General features: G+C 44.1%; 1 protein-coding gene across 1 annotated transcript in view; it reads right to left on the reverse strand.

Moving 5' to 3' along the window:
- Positions 1-16,903, reverse strand: part of PCOLCE2 (procollagen C-endopeptidase enhancer 2) — a 63,788-nt gene extending 46,885 nt beyond the window's left edge. Inside the window, exons 1-2 of the mRNA XM_024556293.4 lie at positions 16,379-16,903; positions 15,354-15,462 (exon numbers count right to left, since the gene is read on the reverse strand). Of these exons, the coding sequence (XP_024412061.2) occupies positions 15,354-15,462; positions 16,379-16,455 (186 nt within the window). The 5' untranslated portion in view covers positions 16,456-16,903. The remainder of the gene's footprint in view (positions 1-15,353; positions 15,463-16,378) is intronic.
- Positions 16,904-17,821: the final 918 nt, after the last annotated feature.

Genomic DNA, 17,821 nt, shown 5'->3' on the forward strand with positions numbered 1-17,821 from the left:
AGCCAAAGGCGGAAACAACGCAAGTGTCCTTACACAGATGAATGGATAAATGGAATGTGCGTACTGATGGGCGTGTCCTCCAAATTCCCGGACTGGGCCCAAGAAGACGAAGCCTCTCTCTGTTCGAGGGTGCTATTTCCTGATTCTCCTATGATTCTGCTCCCTCCCATGGTTGCAGAGTTGTGAGTGGGGATAATGAAAGTAGCTTCCTCCCATCTCTGCATCACACTGGGACCCGAGGCAACACTCACAAAAGCAGGCCCTTCAGGTGCTCCCCTGTGCACATCCCCAAAGCCCCAAACTGAAAACATAAACAAATCGAACATACGTAGGCAAAGGTACAAACCAAACCCACTACCCTCTCCGCAGGAACTAAATCCATGAACAAAGCTTTTCCATTCATGAACATCCAGAAGATATTTTATACTTTACAAATAATGAACAAGAAGCCTCAGAGAGGTTGCTTAACACCACATACTCAGTCATCTGCATGCAGGGCAGGGAGGCCTCCCAACTTCTCCGAGAGCCATTAGCAGGGGAGATGTCGGCATCATCTGCGTCCCAGCACAAACTCGACCTCATCGGTGTCAATCTCTATTACATCACATTGTTTTATTGTCTTCATGGCACCGATGTCCCACCCACCTGTCGTGATGTATTGTATTTTCTCTCTTCACCTCTAGAAGGTAAACACCGTCAGCACTAGGGCCTTCACTGTTCTATTGCTAGAATATAAAACAGGGCCTGATGCATAATCAACACAGTATCCAGTAAGTATTTCATGAATGAATAATACTATTTGTTGAGATATTTACCATATGCTAGGCACCGTTTTCCATGCTGCACATGTAATAATTAATTTAATGCCCAGAATGATTCTATGAGGTAGGGAGAATTATTACCCATATTTTATAGTTGAGGAAACTGAGGCACAGAGAGGTTAACTAACAAACTCAAGGTCATATAGCTAGTAAGTAATTGTTCTGGTAATCCATTGCTGCCTAACAAACCACCCCCAAATGTAGTGATTTAAACAGCAACGTACTCTTATTTCTTATGGTTATAGGGGTTCATGGGTCCCTGCTGAGTGTCGTTTATCAGCGGGGCTTAAGTGGTGTGAAGGCTTAACTGGGCTAGTCCTCCAGGATGACTTCTTCACTCACATACCCAGCTCCTCGTCTGGGAAGACGGGAGCCGCCGGAGACTTCCTGAGGGTCTGTCTCTCTCCACAGGCCTCTCTACGTCACTAGCGTGGCCTTCCACACTGCGTGGTGGTTCTCACATGGCGGCTAGCTTCCCCTAGAGTACACGTTTTAAGAAACAAAGGCAAAAGCTTTCAAACTTCTTATGTTCTGGCCTCAGAACTCATGTACTGTCACTTCTGCCCTATTCTAACCGTTCCACAGGGCCAGCCCAGATTCAATGTTTGGTGGTTACAAAAGGTGTGAATACCAGGTGGTGTAGTTATTGGGGTGTTGACTTTGGAGATTCACCAACACATGAATGGAGCTGGTAATTGAACCCAGGGTGTCTGGCTCCAGAAACTCTAACCTACTCTAATAGACTCTAACCCTCTGTATCATGGAGTGTCTGTGTTGGGAATAAATGAATAAATTCACTACTTAATTTGTGTAACCAGAGGGGACTATTCTGGTGATTTGGGGATTCAGAGATGAAGTAAAGACACAGATTAATTAAATTCCATCTCTAAAGACAGAAAATTATTTGCTGTTTTAACTGACAATCCTTTCCCTGCTTCTAAACACACTTGTTTCAAAAGTTAAGGGGCACTCAGTTGGTGCCTCCATGGGAGGTGGCCGGTTGAGGTGACATGGCCCATAGAGAGGCAGGGAGGGTTTGGAAGCACTGCTTCGGACAGTCTTATGAAATCATAGTCTGAATGAAGAAGGCACACAGTGAGAGGGAAGGGGCATTTCTAATGGGCACTAGCCATGCCCTGAACGGATTACCCTCCAGCTCGAAAGGTGCTGGCATGTAGACAAGTTCCACACAAACAGCACATTTTGATGCCTTATTATAGCCCTGGAGGAGAGGCGAAAACCATCACTAGCACCATTTATTGAGTACTTGCTTGCACAAAGCTCTGTGCCAAGGGCCTTTCACCTACTGCCTCCTTCAGTCCTCACATCACCCTACAAGGCAGGTCTGACCATGATCCCAACTCAGACAGTTCTGGAAACAGCATCGCATTCCTAGAACATGTCTGTAAGAGTCTCCGATGCCTATTGTTGGCCTAGTCACTGAGCAATGCCACAGGTACAGTCCTCCATCGTGAACCCTGCCACCCTGTGCCGTTGTTCATTTCTGGGCCATCTCTCTGACTAGTGAGAGCCTCCCTGCCTCCTCCAGCCTGCCCAGGGACATGGTTTTCCAATCACTGAGTCACTGTGCCCAACCCAGCACCTGGTCTCTTGTAGGTACTTTAAACAAAGTTTTAATGAATTAATAAACTATGATTTTTTCAAAGTTTAACTCTAGCCTAGGTCTTTTAGAGTTTGTATCTAGCCCTGGCTGGTATGGCTCACTGCATTGAGTGCCAGCCTGCAAACCAAAGGGTCCGCCAGTTAGATTCCCAGTCAGGGCACACACCTGGGTTGTGGGCCAGGTCCCCAATAGGGGGCGCACTAGGGGCAACCACACACTGATGTTTCTCTCCCTCTCCTTCTCCCTCCCTTCCCCTCTCTCTAAAAGTAAATAAATAAAATCTTAAAGAAAAAGTTTGTATCTAGCAATCAGACCCCACTCAATTCATCTGTAGGAACATTAAGCAGCAATAGAATCGCCACCGTGACTTCCCTGTGCCCTTCTTGCCAGCCTGGTCCACGGCTGAGTAAAAGGTCTCTGCCTACTCCCCACAGGAGGGGAAACACTATTTTATTATACGCCATACTCGGGGGTGTCCTGGGGGTGAGTGGAAAGAGAGGCGATATTTAGTAACAGGGCTTGTGTGGCTTTAATTCCAACGCCCCACTTCTCTGTGGCTGTTCCATTTATTTTTAGATGTTTATATTGGTTTTCCAGAGACTTGCCACATTGACTCTCACCTAACAAATGATGTATCTGAAGAAAACACTTCTATTCTCCCAAGTTCCTTGCCTAAGAAATTTCAGAGTACCCCAAGCACTGTTGCCACTGTTGATAACGCTGCGTAGTGGTGGAGTGAAACTGTGTCCATTGAAGGGAGTGATCACATTCTTTGTTGGATCAAGGGCCAATGGTCCCGACATAAAACTTCAGTGTGGGAGGAACATGGGGCAAAATTCTTAGCAGAACAAGGTGAGGAAGGGAGAGAAATCTTAGAGTTCGGGGCCCTGTGAGTGCTTCTCTGGTGTCCAGCTTAAAGCAAGCAACCCATGAGACCACTCTCTTTTTTCACTGTCAGCAGCTGATTTTTTTTTAAAGAAGAATCTGCAAATTCATGGAATAATTCAAGTTTGCCCATAATTTCACATCATAACTTGAATGGGCAAGGGATGTGAAAGTAAAAATCAGTCTTTTTAATAATACATTCTTTAAATCCTGTTAAGTGACTTTTGAATTTATGTAATAGAGGACTTTTAAATGTGTCCTCCTTGTGCTCCATTATTGTAGTCATGTTTCAGGAAAGAATGACTTTTTGGTCATTAATATATGAAAGAGACTCTCTTTCAGAAAAAAAAAAGTACCCAAGGAAGATTCCACTTTCATGTTTTCTCATTTTCTTCTCTACTCATTAAGGCTTCTGCCTGAGCAAAGCACTAAAAATACAAGCAGTACAAATAAGCACATTTATAAGACATCAGGTTTTCAATCAATAAAAACATACTTGATTTCCATGTGAAAAAGCAAAGAAAAACAAAACAAAAACAAGCAGCAGAAGCCTTTTAAAGCAAGGAGAAAATTAACAAATTTAGAAAAAACTGGATTGAGGCCGCAGTGGGAAAATGTCACCTATTTGCTTATTTATTTAGGATTTATGGTCTCCCTGCTTCCCAGAAGGGTTTAAGGCAGCAAGGAAAATGGTTCAATTCTTCCAGTCTCTTATCAACTGAAACCTAACGGGACAGTTGCAGTGTCATAAGAATCACAAAGTCCCTGAATTATACTCTGTTAATGAAAAGATGAACCAAAAAACCCAGCTAGTGTTCTCGTCCTCATCACGCAGACCTTCTCTGTTAATCACATTCACCGTCACTAAAGAATCAGATGTAAATTGTATGAACTCAAGCACCGCGTTCAATGATGATTCAGGCAACTGACCTAACCGAGCCCAGTCCAACAATGACACGTACATTTTCTTAAAACCCCGTAGCTAAATTGTAACTTAAGTCTCTATAATTGCAAATCCTGCAGGTAGTTTAAAGCCAGGAAATCAGTGTTTAGGCCAAATTTCCATTCCCCTGTATCTCATGCTGTGGTTATGTCAGGCAAATAATAGTCACAGAACCCCGTGCTAGGCCCTTAGGTATAATTGACTTAAATATTGACTTCCTGTCTAAATTCACTATTTGTTTTCTCAAATTATACACCTTGTACTGATCTACTAGAACATCACTATATGTTTCAATTTTCACACAACCCCATGCCCCACCATTGAGGAATTTCTTCTCATGAAGCCACATGAAGGTTATAGTGAAGACATAGATTTCATCATATTTTATCATTTCTTTAAACTAAATATGAATATCATTTAAATTTAGCCAGGCTTTTTGGAACATGGATTCAGTATGATGGCTTTAGCATACATTAGTAACAAAATTACTCCCAAGGCAATGGTACATATTTTTTTATTAAGCATATTTGGAAATATCAAGGAATGTATAGTAAATAGCTCTGTGGAATCAATCAAAGGACAGAGAAACAATTTCTCAAGTCTTAGAATAGTGTAGATGTAAAATGGGTCATAGTATCTTTTACTATGTGCATGAGGCAATAAATATGTTCATCTTAAACAATCTAAGACTTTTAGTAATTTAAATTTCAATTTTTCAATACTTAAAACTACTTACAGTGAGCATGATAATTATTTGCACACATAACTAGTACTGATTTTCTTGTTTACCCCTTACCAGGTTATACACTCCCTGAGGTCAGAACTATGCCTTGTCATGTTAGCCCCTTGGGCCCAACCCAATGCTTAGTACATAGTAGGCACTCAATAAGTGTTGAGTGAATGTATATTTATATGCTAAATAAGTGCATAATAGTGCACTTACATCACTTAGCCAGAAATTTTGTGCTAATCTTTTCATACCATTTGCAAGCATGACCATAATAAGCAAGATACAAGTTCTTTAGACCTTAGTTTCCCCACCTGTGAAATAGGCATATTAATATATGTCCCACTGATTTCACAGCATTGGATGCAAATGACATGATACAATATATTTGAAGTGTGGAACCTGAGAAAGAAGATACCTACGAAAGAGGGCTCCCAGTGGCTAACTGGGCTCAAAACAAAACGACATAAAAAAATAGAACCTAGCAGCCATTTCTACACAGAGACCTCTCATGCCAACTGCCACCACCTGAGCCAGCCCTTATGAAGAAGTCCCTGGAATCCTATTTCAACCAACAGGACTGGGACTCCCATCCAATCAGAGCTGTGCAGCTACCTCCCCATCAGCTTCTTCACCCACCAACCAGAGCAGCTCCATTCTGACCAATCAGGGCAGTGACTTTTGGAACAATCTAACTGCAAGAATTTGGAGTCCACATTTACATGATGACAGACCAATCAGGGATCAGGGGAGGGAACTTCTGTCTGTATAAGTCAGCTCCCCCTGGCTCTGAAAGAGCATTTTCCCTTTCCACTGGAAACTGTTTCCCCAGCAGGAGCTGAAACACTGGAGATTGAACACCGGAGCAGAACAGAGGGAAAAGCACAGCGGACTGGCACAGAGCAAAGAAAACCAGTGAGGAGGCGAGCAGAGCTGTCTAGCCCAGGGGGGTCCTGGCCCCAGAGCCACCTCACAGCCATGCTCTCTTCACAGCCATGCTGGATCACAACTGAGCTGCTTGGCACCGAGTAGAGTTTCTGTCTTCACACCCCAAATGGGGAATTATCGTTGGCATTGAGTTGGCACCAAAACCATCGGTTGACAGAAGGAATGCTGAAAATCATACACATTATCATTTTAGGTCCATGTGCTATATAATAACTGGTATATTTGATTCCAGCTGAATAGAAAAAAAATAGGTGGTTATCAAAATGATAGCACACATGCTCCCTGGGGAATCCGAACTTCTACATGTGACAGTTCATGCTTTTTCCCTTCTGCATCAATTAGCTGATCATGAAAAATTTGCCACATACTTGGAGCTTAAATGTGACTGTTTCTATTCATTGTTAAAATCCTCCTGAAATTAATGCAAAGGTCTTGACTTTCCGGTCCTTCCACATTATTTACTGCAGAGTTCAAGGACCTCAATAAGTATCAAATTTTAAACTGCTCAAATGCTTGCTGATTTTCCCCCAAGCCCAATTTATGCTGAAAATAATAAATGAACTCTTCAGTAATTGGCTAATTTCTGTACCTAAAATTTTTTTTGAAATAAAGAGATATAATAATAAATACCTTGTAATTTCAATAACGATTTCTAACAATAGGACCAGATACCTGGATTATCTCATTTTAAAACTGTTTTGGAAATTATGCCGAGCTTTAAATCTAAGAACAGAATCCTTTTCATCAACCTTTGCATACTAATTGCTATTTCTGCTGGATAATAACAGCAGTCACCTAACATATTCAGATGTGATACTTAGTTTTAACTTCTGGAGCCAATTTTAAAGAACAGATCTTACATACCTATTAGAGGGGAGTTTACAGGGGTTCTCTGCTTCGAGTCTCCTCTAATTTGCATAGTTGTTATAAACAGAGGTTCAGCTGGTCCCACTCAGTAGGCCACACCGTTTGTAGCCCAAGTCAAACTCTGAATAGAGCTGCTTTCACAAGGTATTATTTTGCTACCAAGAACTATTTTTCTTTTTTAAAAAGTTGTGTCTAATCATCAACATGAACCTCTAATTCTACTATAGGATTATAAATGCACAAACTATGGATGAAAAGACCAAGGAATAGAAGTTTTGGGCATTTGCCAAGTTTGCAATGAATTTGTAATGGAATCATTAACAGAATGGTGATTTTTTTTAAACAACAGAAATTATTGGCATATAATTCTGGAGGCTGGCAGTCCAGGATCAAGATGCCATCAGGGTTGATTTCCAACGAGACCTTTCTTCCTGACTTGCAGACGGCTGCCTTCTCATTGCATCCTCATGTGGCCTTTCTTCTGCACCCCTGCCCGCCTTGTGTCTCTTCCTCGTCTTCTAAGAACAACAGTCCCACCAACCTCATGACCTCATTTAATCTTAATTACCTCCATGAAGGCCCTGCTCCACACATAGTCTCATGGATGTTAGAGCTTCAACATATGGATTTTGCAGGGACACAATTCAGTCCAAAACACAAGGATATTTTAACAGGAGAAAGAAGGGACAGGGTCAAGTCAAGGAACATGTATAAAGGACCCATGGATAAGGCCAACAGTCAGGGGGAGGATTGACTGTGGGGGATAAGGGGCAGGGCTGGGGAGAGTAATGGGGGAAAAATGGGGACAACTGTAATTGAGCATCAATAAAAAAATTAAAAAAACATAAATACAATATCATTATCACACCTAAAACTAGTAACAATAATCTCTTAATGTCAAATATTTACTCAAAGTTCAACTTTCAATTGTCATATATTTTTATAATAGCTTCAAAATGCTTATCTTATTGAGGGTCTATGGGAATAGCTTGTTTTTATCCTTAAAAACTATCAATAACTGTGCATTTATTGAACATGTACTACGTAGTCAGTATTGTTCTGAGCACAATGAGGAGCTGTGTAGCTAAGTACCCGTGTAGGGAAATGAGGTCAAGCAGGTTGGATGGGGCCATGTTGCAGAGAATATTAAAACTTATAGCAGAGGAGTTTTGACTTGATTTGATTGGAAATGGATAACTTTAGAAAATTTTTGAGCTTTGAGGTGGCGAGATGAACTTCCATTCTTCTGGTGGATGGCCACGTGACTGTGGCAATTTCCTTGACCTCTACACAGAATGGTGATCTTGCTGCTGGGTGCCTATGCAGCCAAGAAGGCAAGCCTGTGGGGCTTTCTCTCACTTCCCACTCTGGGCCTGCGGAACACATCGTCACAGGCAGCCCCCCAAGATCACAGAGCCTTCATATTCATCTGTGTGTCTCCAGCACCTAACACAGTGCCTGGTGGGCTCTCTGTAAATGGGCTTTGCCTGTGGAGCAGTGGCCTGCATCACTGTGTTCTTATTGACAATGACCCATCCTCCCTGACTTCCTCTAGGGACCTCAGACCGCTTACTGTCTTCTGCATGTGGCACACACAGTTCTGCCCCTTTGCACGTGCACACCCAGCAGGAGGGCCGCTGTCAGAGCGGTCCAGATGTTCCTATGCTGGTACTTGGGAGCTCGTTTCTTGTTGCAGGGCTGGGTATTGGTTGTTACCGGTCTCATCCTAAAAACTGGGGTGACTTTTCCCTCAGCGCAGTCCTATTGTCCTCACGAGCTTCTTAGAAGAAGACCAGACACCATTTTTTAAAGGATTATACGTATCTTTGCTGTCAAATCATACCTAACTGCTGCTTACAGTGGTAGACTAGGTATTTTATACAGAAGCCCTTAGGTTACAATCCCAACAATCAGCAGGGAACTAAGAAACCCTCAACTTCATCACGGATTGCAAAATATTTGATGATTTCTTAACCTTCAAATTACCTGATTTAATCTGATTTTTGAGGACATAAACAGCAAAATTAATGAATAAAACCTAGAACTGTATGAGGTCACCAAAAATTGGTAGCCTGCCCTGGCCGGGTGGCTCAGTCGGCTGGAGTGTCAATCTGTGCACAGAAAGGCTGCAGGTTGGATTCCCAGGCAGGACTCATACCTGAGCTGCAGGTTCAATGCCTGGGAGGGGCGTTTACGGGATGTAACCAATCAATGTTTCTCTCTCACATCGATGTCTCTTTCTCTCTCTCTCCCTTCCTCTCTCTCTAAAATCAATGAACATATATATTCTCAGGTGAAGATTAAAAAAAAAAAAAAGACTTGGTAGCCAGAAAAATAAAGCTGAGTCAAGAAGCCGGATTCCAGTCATGGTTTCAACAACTACACAGACGTACCAGCGTCCCCACTTGCCAAGCAGAAGTACAACTAAACATCACCGAACCTCTTCGCCCTCAACATATCTTTCCACGAGTGAAAACTAACCTCAGAAATGCTCTAGAATAGCACTGTGGAAAGGACATTTTTGTGGTGATGGAAATATTCACATTATATACTGTCTAATATGGTATCCATTCCCACGTGCAGCTACTGAGTACTTGAAATGTGGCTAGTGTGACTGAGGAATGGAATTTTTAATTTTTACTTTAATTAATTTAAATGCAAATAGTCATTTTAGATAGTGTATTAGACAGTACTGCAGTCCAAGAAACCACTATGAAAAATTTGAAGTACTATAAACTAAGGACGAATCTAAATTTCCAGTCTCTGTGCTATACTTCTATACCAGAAAGTCCAACACCACTGGCTGAAAAAGTGGTTAGAATGGTAAGTTTTATGTATGGTAAACATACATAAAACAAAGGTAAGTTGGATGTGACAACTACTATTGACCTTCCTCAAAGCACACCCATGTCAAAATCAGACTTTCCCCGGTCCCTCACTGATAAGAGTTTAACAAAAAATATCTGGTGGTGAAAGTCACCTTGCTGGAATTCACTTCCACTCTGGAAGAACCAAATGGGAGGCAGGTGAATGAGAATGCCTTCAAGTGACAGCCTTGGATGAGGACAAACCACAGCACAGCTCTGGGTGGAGCAGCTGCAAGCGGGTGTCCAGAGCCAGGCCCACGGTGCGGCTAACTGCATCCAGAGCTGCTGAGCCAACTGCGGCAGGCAGAAGATGCCGTGTCTGTTCATTTCCTCTGTTGCCACCCTTGTCCACTCCACCACCTTCTTCCTCCTCAATGACACGCTGGCTTCCCAGTTGGTCTCCCGGATTCCATTCTTAACTCCCTATGATTCACCCTCCACACAGCAGCCAGAATCATCTTTCAAAATCAGATAGAGTAGTCACCACCACCCCCATTCATGATTTCACTTTCCATGGCTTCTGTTACTTGTGGTCAACTGCGGTCTGGAAGTATTAAATGGAAAATTCTAGAAATAAACAATTCATAAGTCTAAATTGCTCATCTGTCTGAGTAGCATGATAAAATCTCACTCCATCTCACCCAGGATGTGAATCATCCCTTTGTCCAGCATAACCACACTGTACATACAATACAATAAAATATTCTGAGAGGGACCACATTCACGTAACTTTTAATAGAATATATTGCTATAATTGTTCTATTTTACTATTAGTTATTCTTGTTAATCTCTCACTGTGCCTAATTTATAAGTTAAACTTTATCACAGGTATGTATGTACAAGGTCTGTCCTGAAGGTATCCAGCCATGTAATATGAAAAATAGAAATATTTATAGAGGAACATTCAAGATACAAGATACAATGTACATAGGACAATGATGCCTCAGTCCCTTTCTAAGTAGGCACCTTGGGACCTCACACAATTCTCACAGTCACCATCAGCTGCGTCGTTGTATTTTCCTGAGTCTCATTGACAGTCTGAAATCTCTTCCCTTTCAAAAGTGACTTTAGTTTTGGGAAAAGCCAGAAGTCACAGGGTGCCAAATCTGGGCTGTAAGGGGGGATGAGTCATCTGGGTGATTTGACGTTTCACAAAAAAACTCTGTAAAAGACATTATGCGTGAGTGGGCATGTTGTTGAGATAATGCTGCCAATCACCAGCTGCCCATAGCTGTGGCCTTCTGAATCATCTGAATAGCTTCCACAGAGGAATGTTCAAGCTTAATGCAAAATCTGATGCAGATTTGTTGCTCTACTTACTCAGTCATTTTGAATGTGACGACCACACAGTACACATGCTCACTAAATAGCATCTGCCACCCCCACTGACTAGTACAGTGAAGTCGTCATTGTTCACATATGCACATTCCAGTCCACTCTCCTTGGCTGCCAGGTTACATCAATATTACATGAACCATTTTCGTTATGTTAACAATGACTGGACTTTTTCTGGACAGACTTTGCATGTACAGGAAAAAGTAGTATTTATAGGGTTCACTACTATCCTCAGTCTCAGGCATCCACTGGGGGCCTTGGAATATATGCCACTCGGACAAGGGGCACATCCTGTGATCTTATTCCTCTGTTTAAGATTCTCCAGCGTATTCCTACTCAAAATAAAATTCAAACTCCTCCTCAACATGGCCTGCAGGTCTCTGCTCAACTTTTTAAATTCTCCTCCCACTGTCCCCCCCTGTTCATTCTGTTCCAGCCACACTGACCTGGCTGTTCTTTAGACAAATCAAGCCTCTTCACACCTCAGGACCTTTGCACGTGCTGGTCTCTCGGCCTAAAGAGGGACCAGCTCCCCCCCAGACTTTCACATGATGAGCTCCTCATCACTTAGGCCTCCACGTCAACGTCACCTCCTCAGAGCGGCCTCCTGAGACAAAGGCATCTAAACCAGCACCACAGCCAGTCTCTGTGCCACCGCTCTGTGGTGGACGTGTGTTTGCGACTCTCCTACGGCGCACTTTACCACCTATGAAACCCACTTCAAGTGCGCCATTGAATGACTTCTATATGTCAAGTTGCACAACGATCACTGTAAGTCAATTTTGAAACATTTCCATCCTCTCAGTACGATCCTTCCTGACCATTTACTGTTAATCCCATAATTCTCCCCTGTACTAGGCAACCACTAATCTACTTTTATGTTTCTACAGATTTTCATTTCCTGAGCATTTCATGTAAAAGGAATTGTAAAACGTCCCAGCACTTTATTTTTAATATATTTTATGGTGATAAAATATACATAAAACTTACCATTCTAACCACTTTTAAGTGTATACTCAGTGACATGAGTCCATTCATACTGCTGTGCCACCAGCACCACCACCTACTCCAGAACTGTTTCGTTTTTCAAACCGAAACGCTGTCCCCACCAAACACCAATCCCCGTGCTCCCTCCCCGAGCCCCTGGCACCGCCGTTCTACTTCGTCTTTACCATCTGACGGCCCTAGGTGCTCCCTATAGGTGGAATCCTGCAATATGTACTGTTTCGTGACCGGCTTATTTCACTGAGCATAATGCCTTCATCCGTGTGGTAGCGGGTGTCAGGATTTTCTTACTGTTTAAGGCTGAATGATGTTCTTTGTACATCTGTACCATATTTTGTTTATCCCTTCACCTGCGGACAAATACTTGGACTGCTCCCACCTCTTAGCTATTGCGAATAATGGTGTTATGAACATGGACACACAGATATCCTTGCTTTCCCTTCTTGGGGAAATACACCCAGAAGCGGAATTGCTAAATAATATGATAATTCTATGTTTAATTTCTTGAGAAATCCCCCTACTGTTTTCGCAGTTACACCAGCAATGCACAAAGGTTCCAATTTCTCCACATCTTTGCCCAAACTTATTTTCTCTTTTTGTTTTTGTTTTTCATAATAGCCTTCCTAATGGCTGTGGAGCAATATCTATTCTATTTTTACAATGCATTTACCAACACTTGATTTTCTTGTTTAGTTTTTTTTTTTAAACATCACTGCCTGTCTCCCCAAATGAGCAGCATGAGGGCGAGACGGTAACCTCGGCAGTGCCCAGCACTCCACACACGGTGCTGACGGAGTGAAGATCTCAGGGCCACCAGCTTGGCCCTACCACAGTGCTCATCCTTGCATCGCCCCTGCGGGCTGCAGGGCTGGGGAGCTCCCCTCTGCTGCCCTGGCGAACCAGAGGACCATGAGATGTTTACAGATTAGTGCTATTCCTTGTGAAACACATAAAGATGTATTTACACTGAGGCCTTGAGAGCACCCACGGCCTTGTGAGCATTCTACTGAGGCTGTAATTAAACCCAAGAGAAAGTGCTGGGCTCCTCTGGAAGTTCTTGGTAGTTACTCACATGCAAACATAAAAGAGGCAGCTCCTTGAAACAGAATAAACTCAACCATCTAAGAGTTAAAACTACAAAGCTTTTAACTAGAAAAACAAATTGTACAGCCATTTCTTCTGCATTAACTGTTTTCAAAAGACATTTTTTTTTCCAAAAAAGGCTGGCATTTGTTTCTCAATTTCACACCATAAATAATATGTCATCTACCTGTTTCTCTTTCTTTCCACAGTGAAAGCAGACCTGAATTTCTCAGCTCCCTTGCTGCTAGAAGTGGCCATGTAAGTGACCAACCAATGAAATGTAAGCAGCAAGTTGCATGTAACTCTGCACAATGCCCTTAAAGGGAGGAGGTATGCCCTTCTCTCCTGTTAGTGGGCTGGAACATGAACACGATGGCTGGAACTTGGGCAGTAATCTTGGACCAGGCGGTGGCAGGCAGAGCAGGAAGAGAGAAAGATCCTGGGTGCCTGATGACTGGGAAGCTGCCACACCACTCGTGGGTTGCCTACCTCCAGTCTCTTTACGTAAGAGAACCAAACCTCTGTTTGAGCTGTCGCTATTTTAGGTCTCTGTTACTGGAAGGTACCGTGGCCCGAACTCACACAGAACTGCTCCTGTAAGATTATAGGAGAACCCAAGCACAGAATAAGGTCATTAAGATACAGATGACAACAGAGACGGTTCCCTAAAGGTCTGCATTGTTTTGAGCTGGTGCCAAGCCCGCTGTGGTGAGGGGGTGACAGTGATCTGCCATACTGGGGCAGAAGACAGGACAACTCAATAGCAGCAATACTGAGGATAATCAAAATTCAGACAGTAATGGCTAACATTTATTGAGCACTTATTATATCCCAGGCACTGCCAAAGGGCTTTACCTGTATTATCTCATTTCATTTTCACAACAATGCTGAGTTTTAAAAAAAGATAAATTCTGGTCACACAGTTTGAGTGACAGGACGAGAATTTGAGTCTGGGGACATCTGACTGCTAAGCCCCATGACTTACATGGCATCCAAGCGCCGCATCCATCGTACTGCCTCTGCCCCCACATGAAAGGTGAGGCAGCCAGGCCTCTCCTGATGCACAACACTGCTTTCCCGAGAAAAACCTTCACTGGACACCCCCCAGCCCCAATCAAAGTTTGATGCCACACCAGCAATGTCCCATAATACCCCAACAAACAGCCAGCTGTGAATCCCTCCTTGTTAGACATGTGATGCCTCTCAGTCATTAAGTTTCTTGGATCATTTTTACCTTACAGCCATTTAATTCCAATTGAAACACACTATGATATGAAAACCAGGCTGTTTTTATGTTTGTTTCAGAGCCTTCCTTCACATTTATGCCAGTATCAATATTTCGGAGCTGTTGTCTATGACTTACGCTCTCTGGGTCCCATGTGTTGCAATGACATAATGAAATCTGTGCCAGTTAATCAGATAGTTGATGTTTGACAGGAGGGCATCAATGCAATACAATCATATACTTCACAAAGTATTCGCCCGATATTTCCAGGGCCCACCTGGCACCACACACAGTTATTACAACACTATTGACTATATTCCCTGTGCTGTACTTTCTACCCCTGTGACTGTTCTGTAACTACCAGTTTGCGCTTCTAATCCCTTCACGTTTTCACCCAGTTACCCGACTCCCCTCCCCTCTGGCAACCCTCAGTCTGGTTTCTCTATCTATATGGGTCTGTTTCTGTTCTGTTTGTTCTTTAGATTCCACATATAAGAGAAATCTGTTCCTGTTCTTAAATTGTCTTCAGTGATGGTTTCGCGGCAGGGATATCAACCGGGACTTTTTCTTTTTCTCCCCACTCCCCCTCCCCTTTCTCTGGAGGCGGGTACAGCAGTCAGAGACAAGCACTGCCTTTGACCTTCTGCTCCCCACGGGGAGACACGTATGCAAGGCACAGGCAGCAAATGGCTGCTAAGAGTTCTTACTACAGACCTGCGCCTGAAAATAGCTTTAATTTTTAATCCATGAAGCTCAATTGAGTCAGGCTGGGTTTTGTTTAAGAAACACATCTGCTGTAAGAATTTATTCCTTCAAGTTCTGTCTTGCGCCCTTTCTAACCGCTAATGCAGGATACCACTTGTTCTATTAATAAAAATCTCCAAAATAGTTGAGGTGAATCCAACATCTCACTATCAGGCACTTGCCTCTCCCCCAGATCTTGGTCTCAGAGGAAAAAAGCGGCAGTCTTCAGTTGTTTCTAATACCCACTGTGAGGAGAATATTCTTTTAAAATATGCTTACTGTGATTTTCCAAGTGCATTTGCTATTTGGAGGGTACACTCCAGGAAAACCTTCGCTGCCAATAAATCCAGACTCTCCAGTAAAAACGCCACCACATGTGAAAACAGGTCTGGGAAATAAAAGGGAAACAATTTGAAACATGTCAACTTCAGAAAGGTGTAGTCTATTAATACGGATGAATTAATACTGATTAATAAATGCCTGCACCATATAAGGGAACTGAAAGCTCAGTAGCCCTTGGAATACTTCAATTACAGCCTGGTAAACTTTCGCCCAGCTGCCACCTGTCTCATAACAACACAAGATCAATCGTTCTGCCAGCCAGCCAGCCAGCCAGCCAACCATCTGTAACCAAGTCGTCCCCAACGTAGTGGTTAAATCTGATAGGAAAACAGTAAACGGAAAATTGAACTAGTGAGAGAAAAGAAGACTGCTAGGCTGTGTGAAGTACACGGTTTAAAGACAGCCAAACAACTGGTCAATATAAAAAACGTTTTAATTTCCCAGATTTGGAGAGATGCCTAATTCTTCTGCCCTTTTCTGAAAATCGCTGGGCACCAGCAGAGCCTCCCATTGGAAAAGGAGGTGATAGAAAAGATGCCAAAGTTGGCCATGGGTGGGTCCCCATGGCCCAGGTGCCGGCGAAGAGTTAAGTGTTAAGTGTCCGGGAGCAGCTCGCTGGGCACCACGCTGCTCGAGATTTTCTCTAGGCTTAGGTCTTTCTCCAGAGGAAGAAAAAGAAGTAAACCTAAGTCCATATATTTGGGCCCTAACGCTCCCCTCTGCCCGCATCAACATGTGGGAAGGAAGGATGTATGTCAGATGACGCCCTCGCCACGTGGTGGCCGGGCCGAATGGCCCGCGGGCGGCCAGGGATGGGAGCAGCCGGGAGCCCCATAGCCCCGAGGGGTCCAAGGGCCCGGGGACAGCCCACAGGCGCCAAGAGCGGACTGAGTGAGGCTGAGCGCGAGGCTGCAGGGACAGAGCGAGGGAGGAAGAGGGGAGCCCGGCGGGCGCGTTATTACCTGTCCGGGGGCTGCTGCCGCGACAGCTGGGCCGCCAGCAGTAGGCCGAGCACAGCCCAGGCGCCCGCACCGCCCATGGCCCGTGGACACACTCCGGGCTCGCCCTTCGCACGCCGGCTGTGCCCTCAGGCTCACAGCCCAGCGCACGCTGGAGACACGCTGGTGCGCGCGGTCTAACCCGCGAGTGCGCGCACACACGCGCACACACACACGTGCACACACACGCGTGCGTGCGCACACAAACGCGCGCAGCCCAGGTGTCCGCGTGTGAGCGGCCGGCGGGGTGGGGGCGCTTTTAAAGGCGAGTGCGGTGCAGCCTGACTCCAAGTTTCATTTCCCCAAGGAGTAGTTGGCAGCCACTCGCCACTGCTGAATATCCCGTTTGTTCTCCAGGACGGGAGGGGCGGCTCCCGAGCCTGAGCCGCCTCCTCTCCAAGGGCGGGTGGGCGTCTCCTACCGGCACCTGGGACCCACGGCCGGTCACGTCCTCCCTGCAGGCCTGCGGGAAGGATGATGGGGGACTCCCATTCCCCCGCCGCCGCGCATTGGTGCCCAAGCGGACCGGCTCTGAGATCCACAGGCGATCACGGGGTCGGGGGTGGGGTGGGTCATAGTTTGCTTTGGGGAGTGTTTTTCCCTAATTGCTTTTAAATAAAAAGTATTAGGCTTGCTGGAAAACCTGGGGTTCCTCCTTTATTTCTGTTTCCTTCAAACAGCCACGTCCAAGGCAAGAAAGGGGAAAATAGAAGAGGAACTCTATCATATTTCAACTCCTGGTCTTACAGTCTTACTTGAATATCTATCTGTCTGGAGACTATTCTCTTTGTTGCTGGTGTATGAAAATCCGGAAAGAGTTTCTGTGCGGGGACTTAGAAATGCGGATTCAGCCAGGCCGCGATTTGTGAGCGAGTCGTCGATAACTCTGTCGAACCGTGAAGACAGACCAGACTCATACATCCCACCCCCTCATGTCACCTTCTGAAAAGGGCGTTTCTTCGCTGGTGTCTCTCCGAAAAGATCTTCACCAACGATTTCTTGCGGTGGGATTGCTGAGTGAAGATTTACAGGGGATTTGTGTTTCTAAGAATAATTCCAGCTTTGTGAAATCAAGGTTTTCCTTTAATTACAGGAAAAGAATTTTACATCTTTATTTTGTTAAGTGCTTTCCACACTAACTAGGGATTAATAAAAGAAAAACAATAAGAGGATGGGTTAGTTGAGATGCTCAACAACCATACCACGGCAAGAAGGATATAGCTGAATTTAGATGTCTCATTTGGTAAAGAAATTAAGCATTACGCTAGTCCTTATCAAGACTCCATTTCTAATAATGAGTTACAATATGAAGAACATAAAAATTGTTGGCAAGGAACTAAGTAAACACTAACTGTGGGGAATAATTTGACTTTCAACAATGGGGAAACCTAGCAGCCAGTAGTAGGA

The sequence above is a fragment of the Desmodus rotundus genome, chromosome 2, assembly GCF_022682495.2.
Source record: "Desmodus rotundus isolate HL8 chromosome 2, HLdesRot8A.1, whole genome shotgun sequence".
Lineage (NCBI taxonomy): Eukaryota > Metazoa > Chordata > Mammalia > Chiroptera > Phyllostomidae > Desmodus > Desmodus rotundus.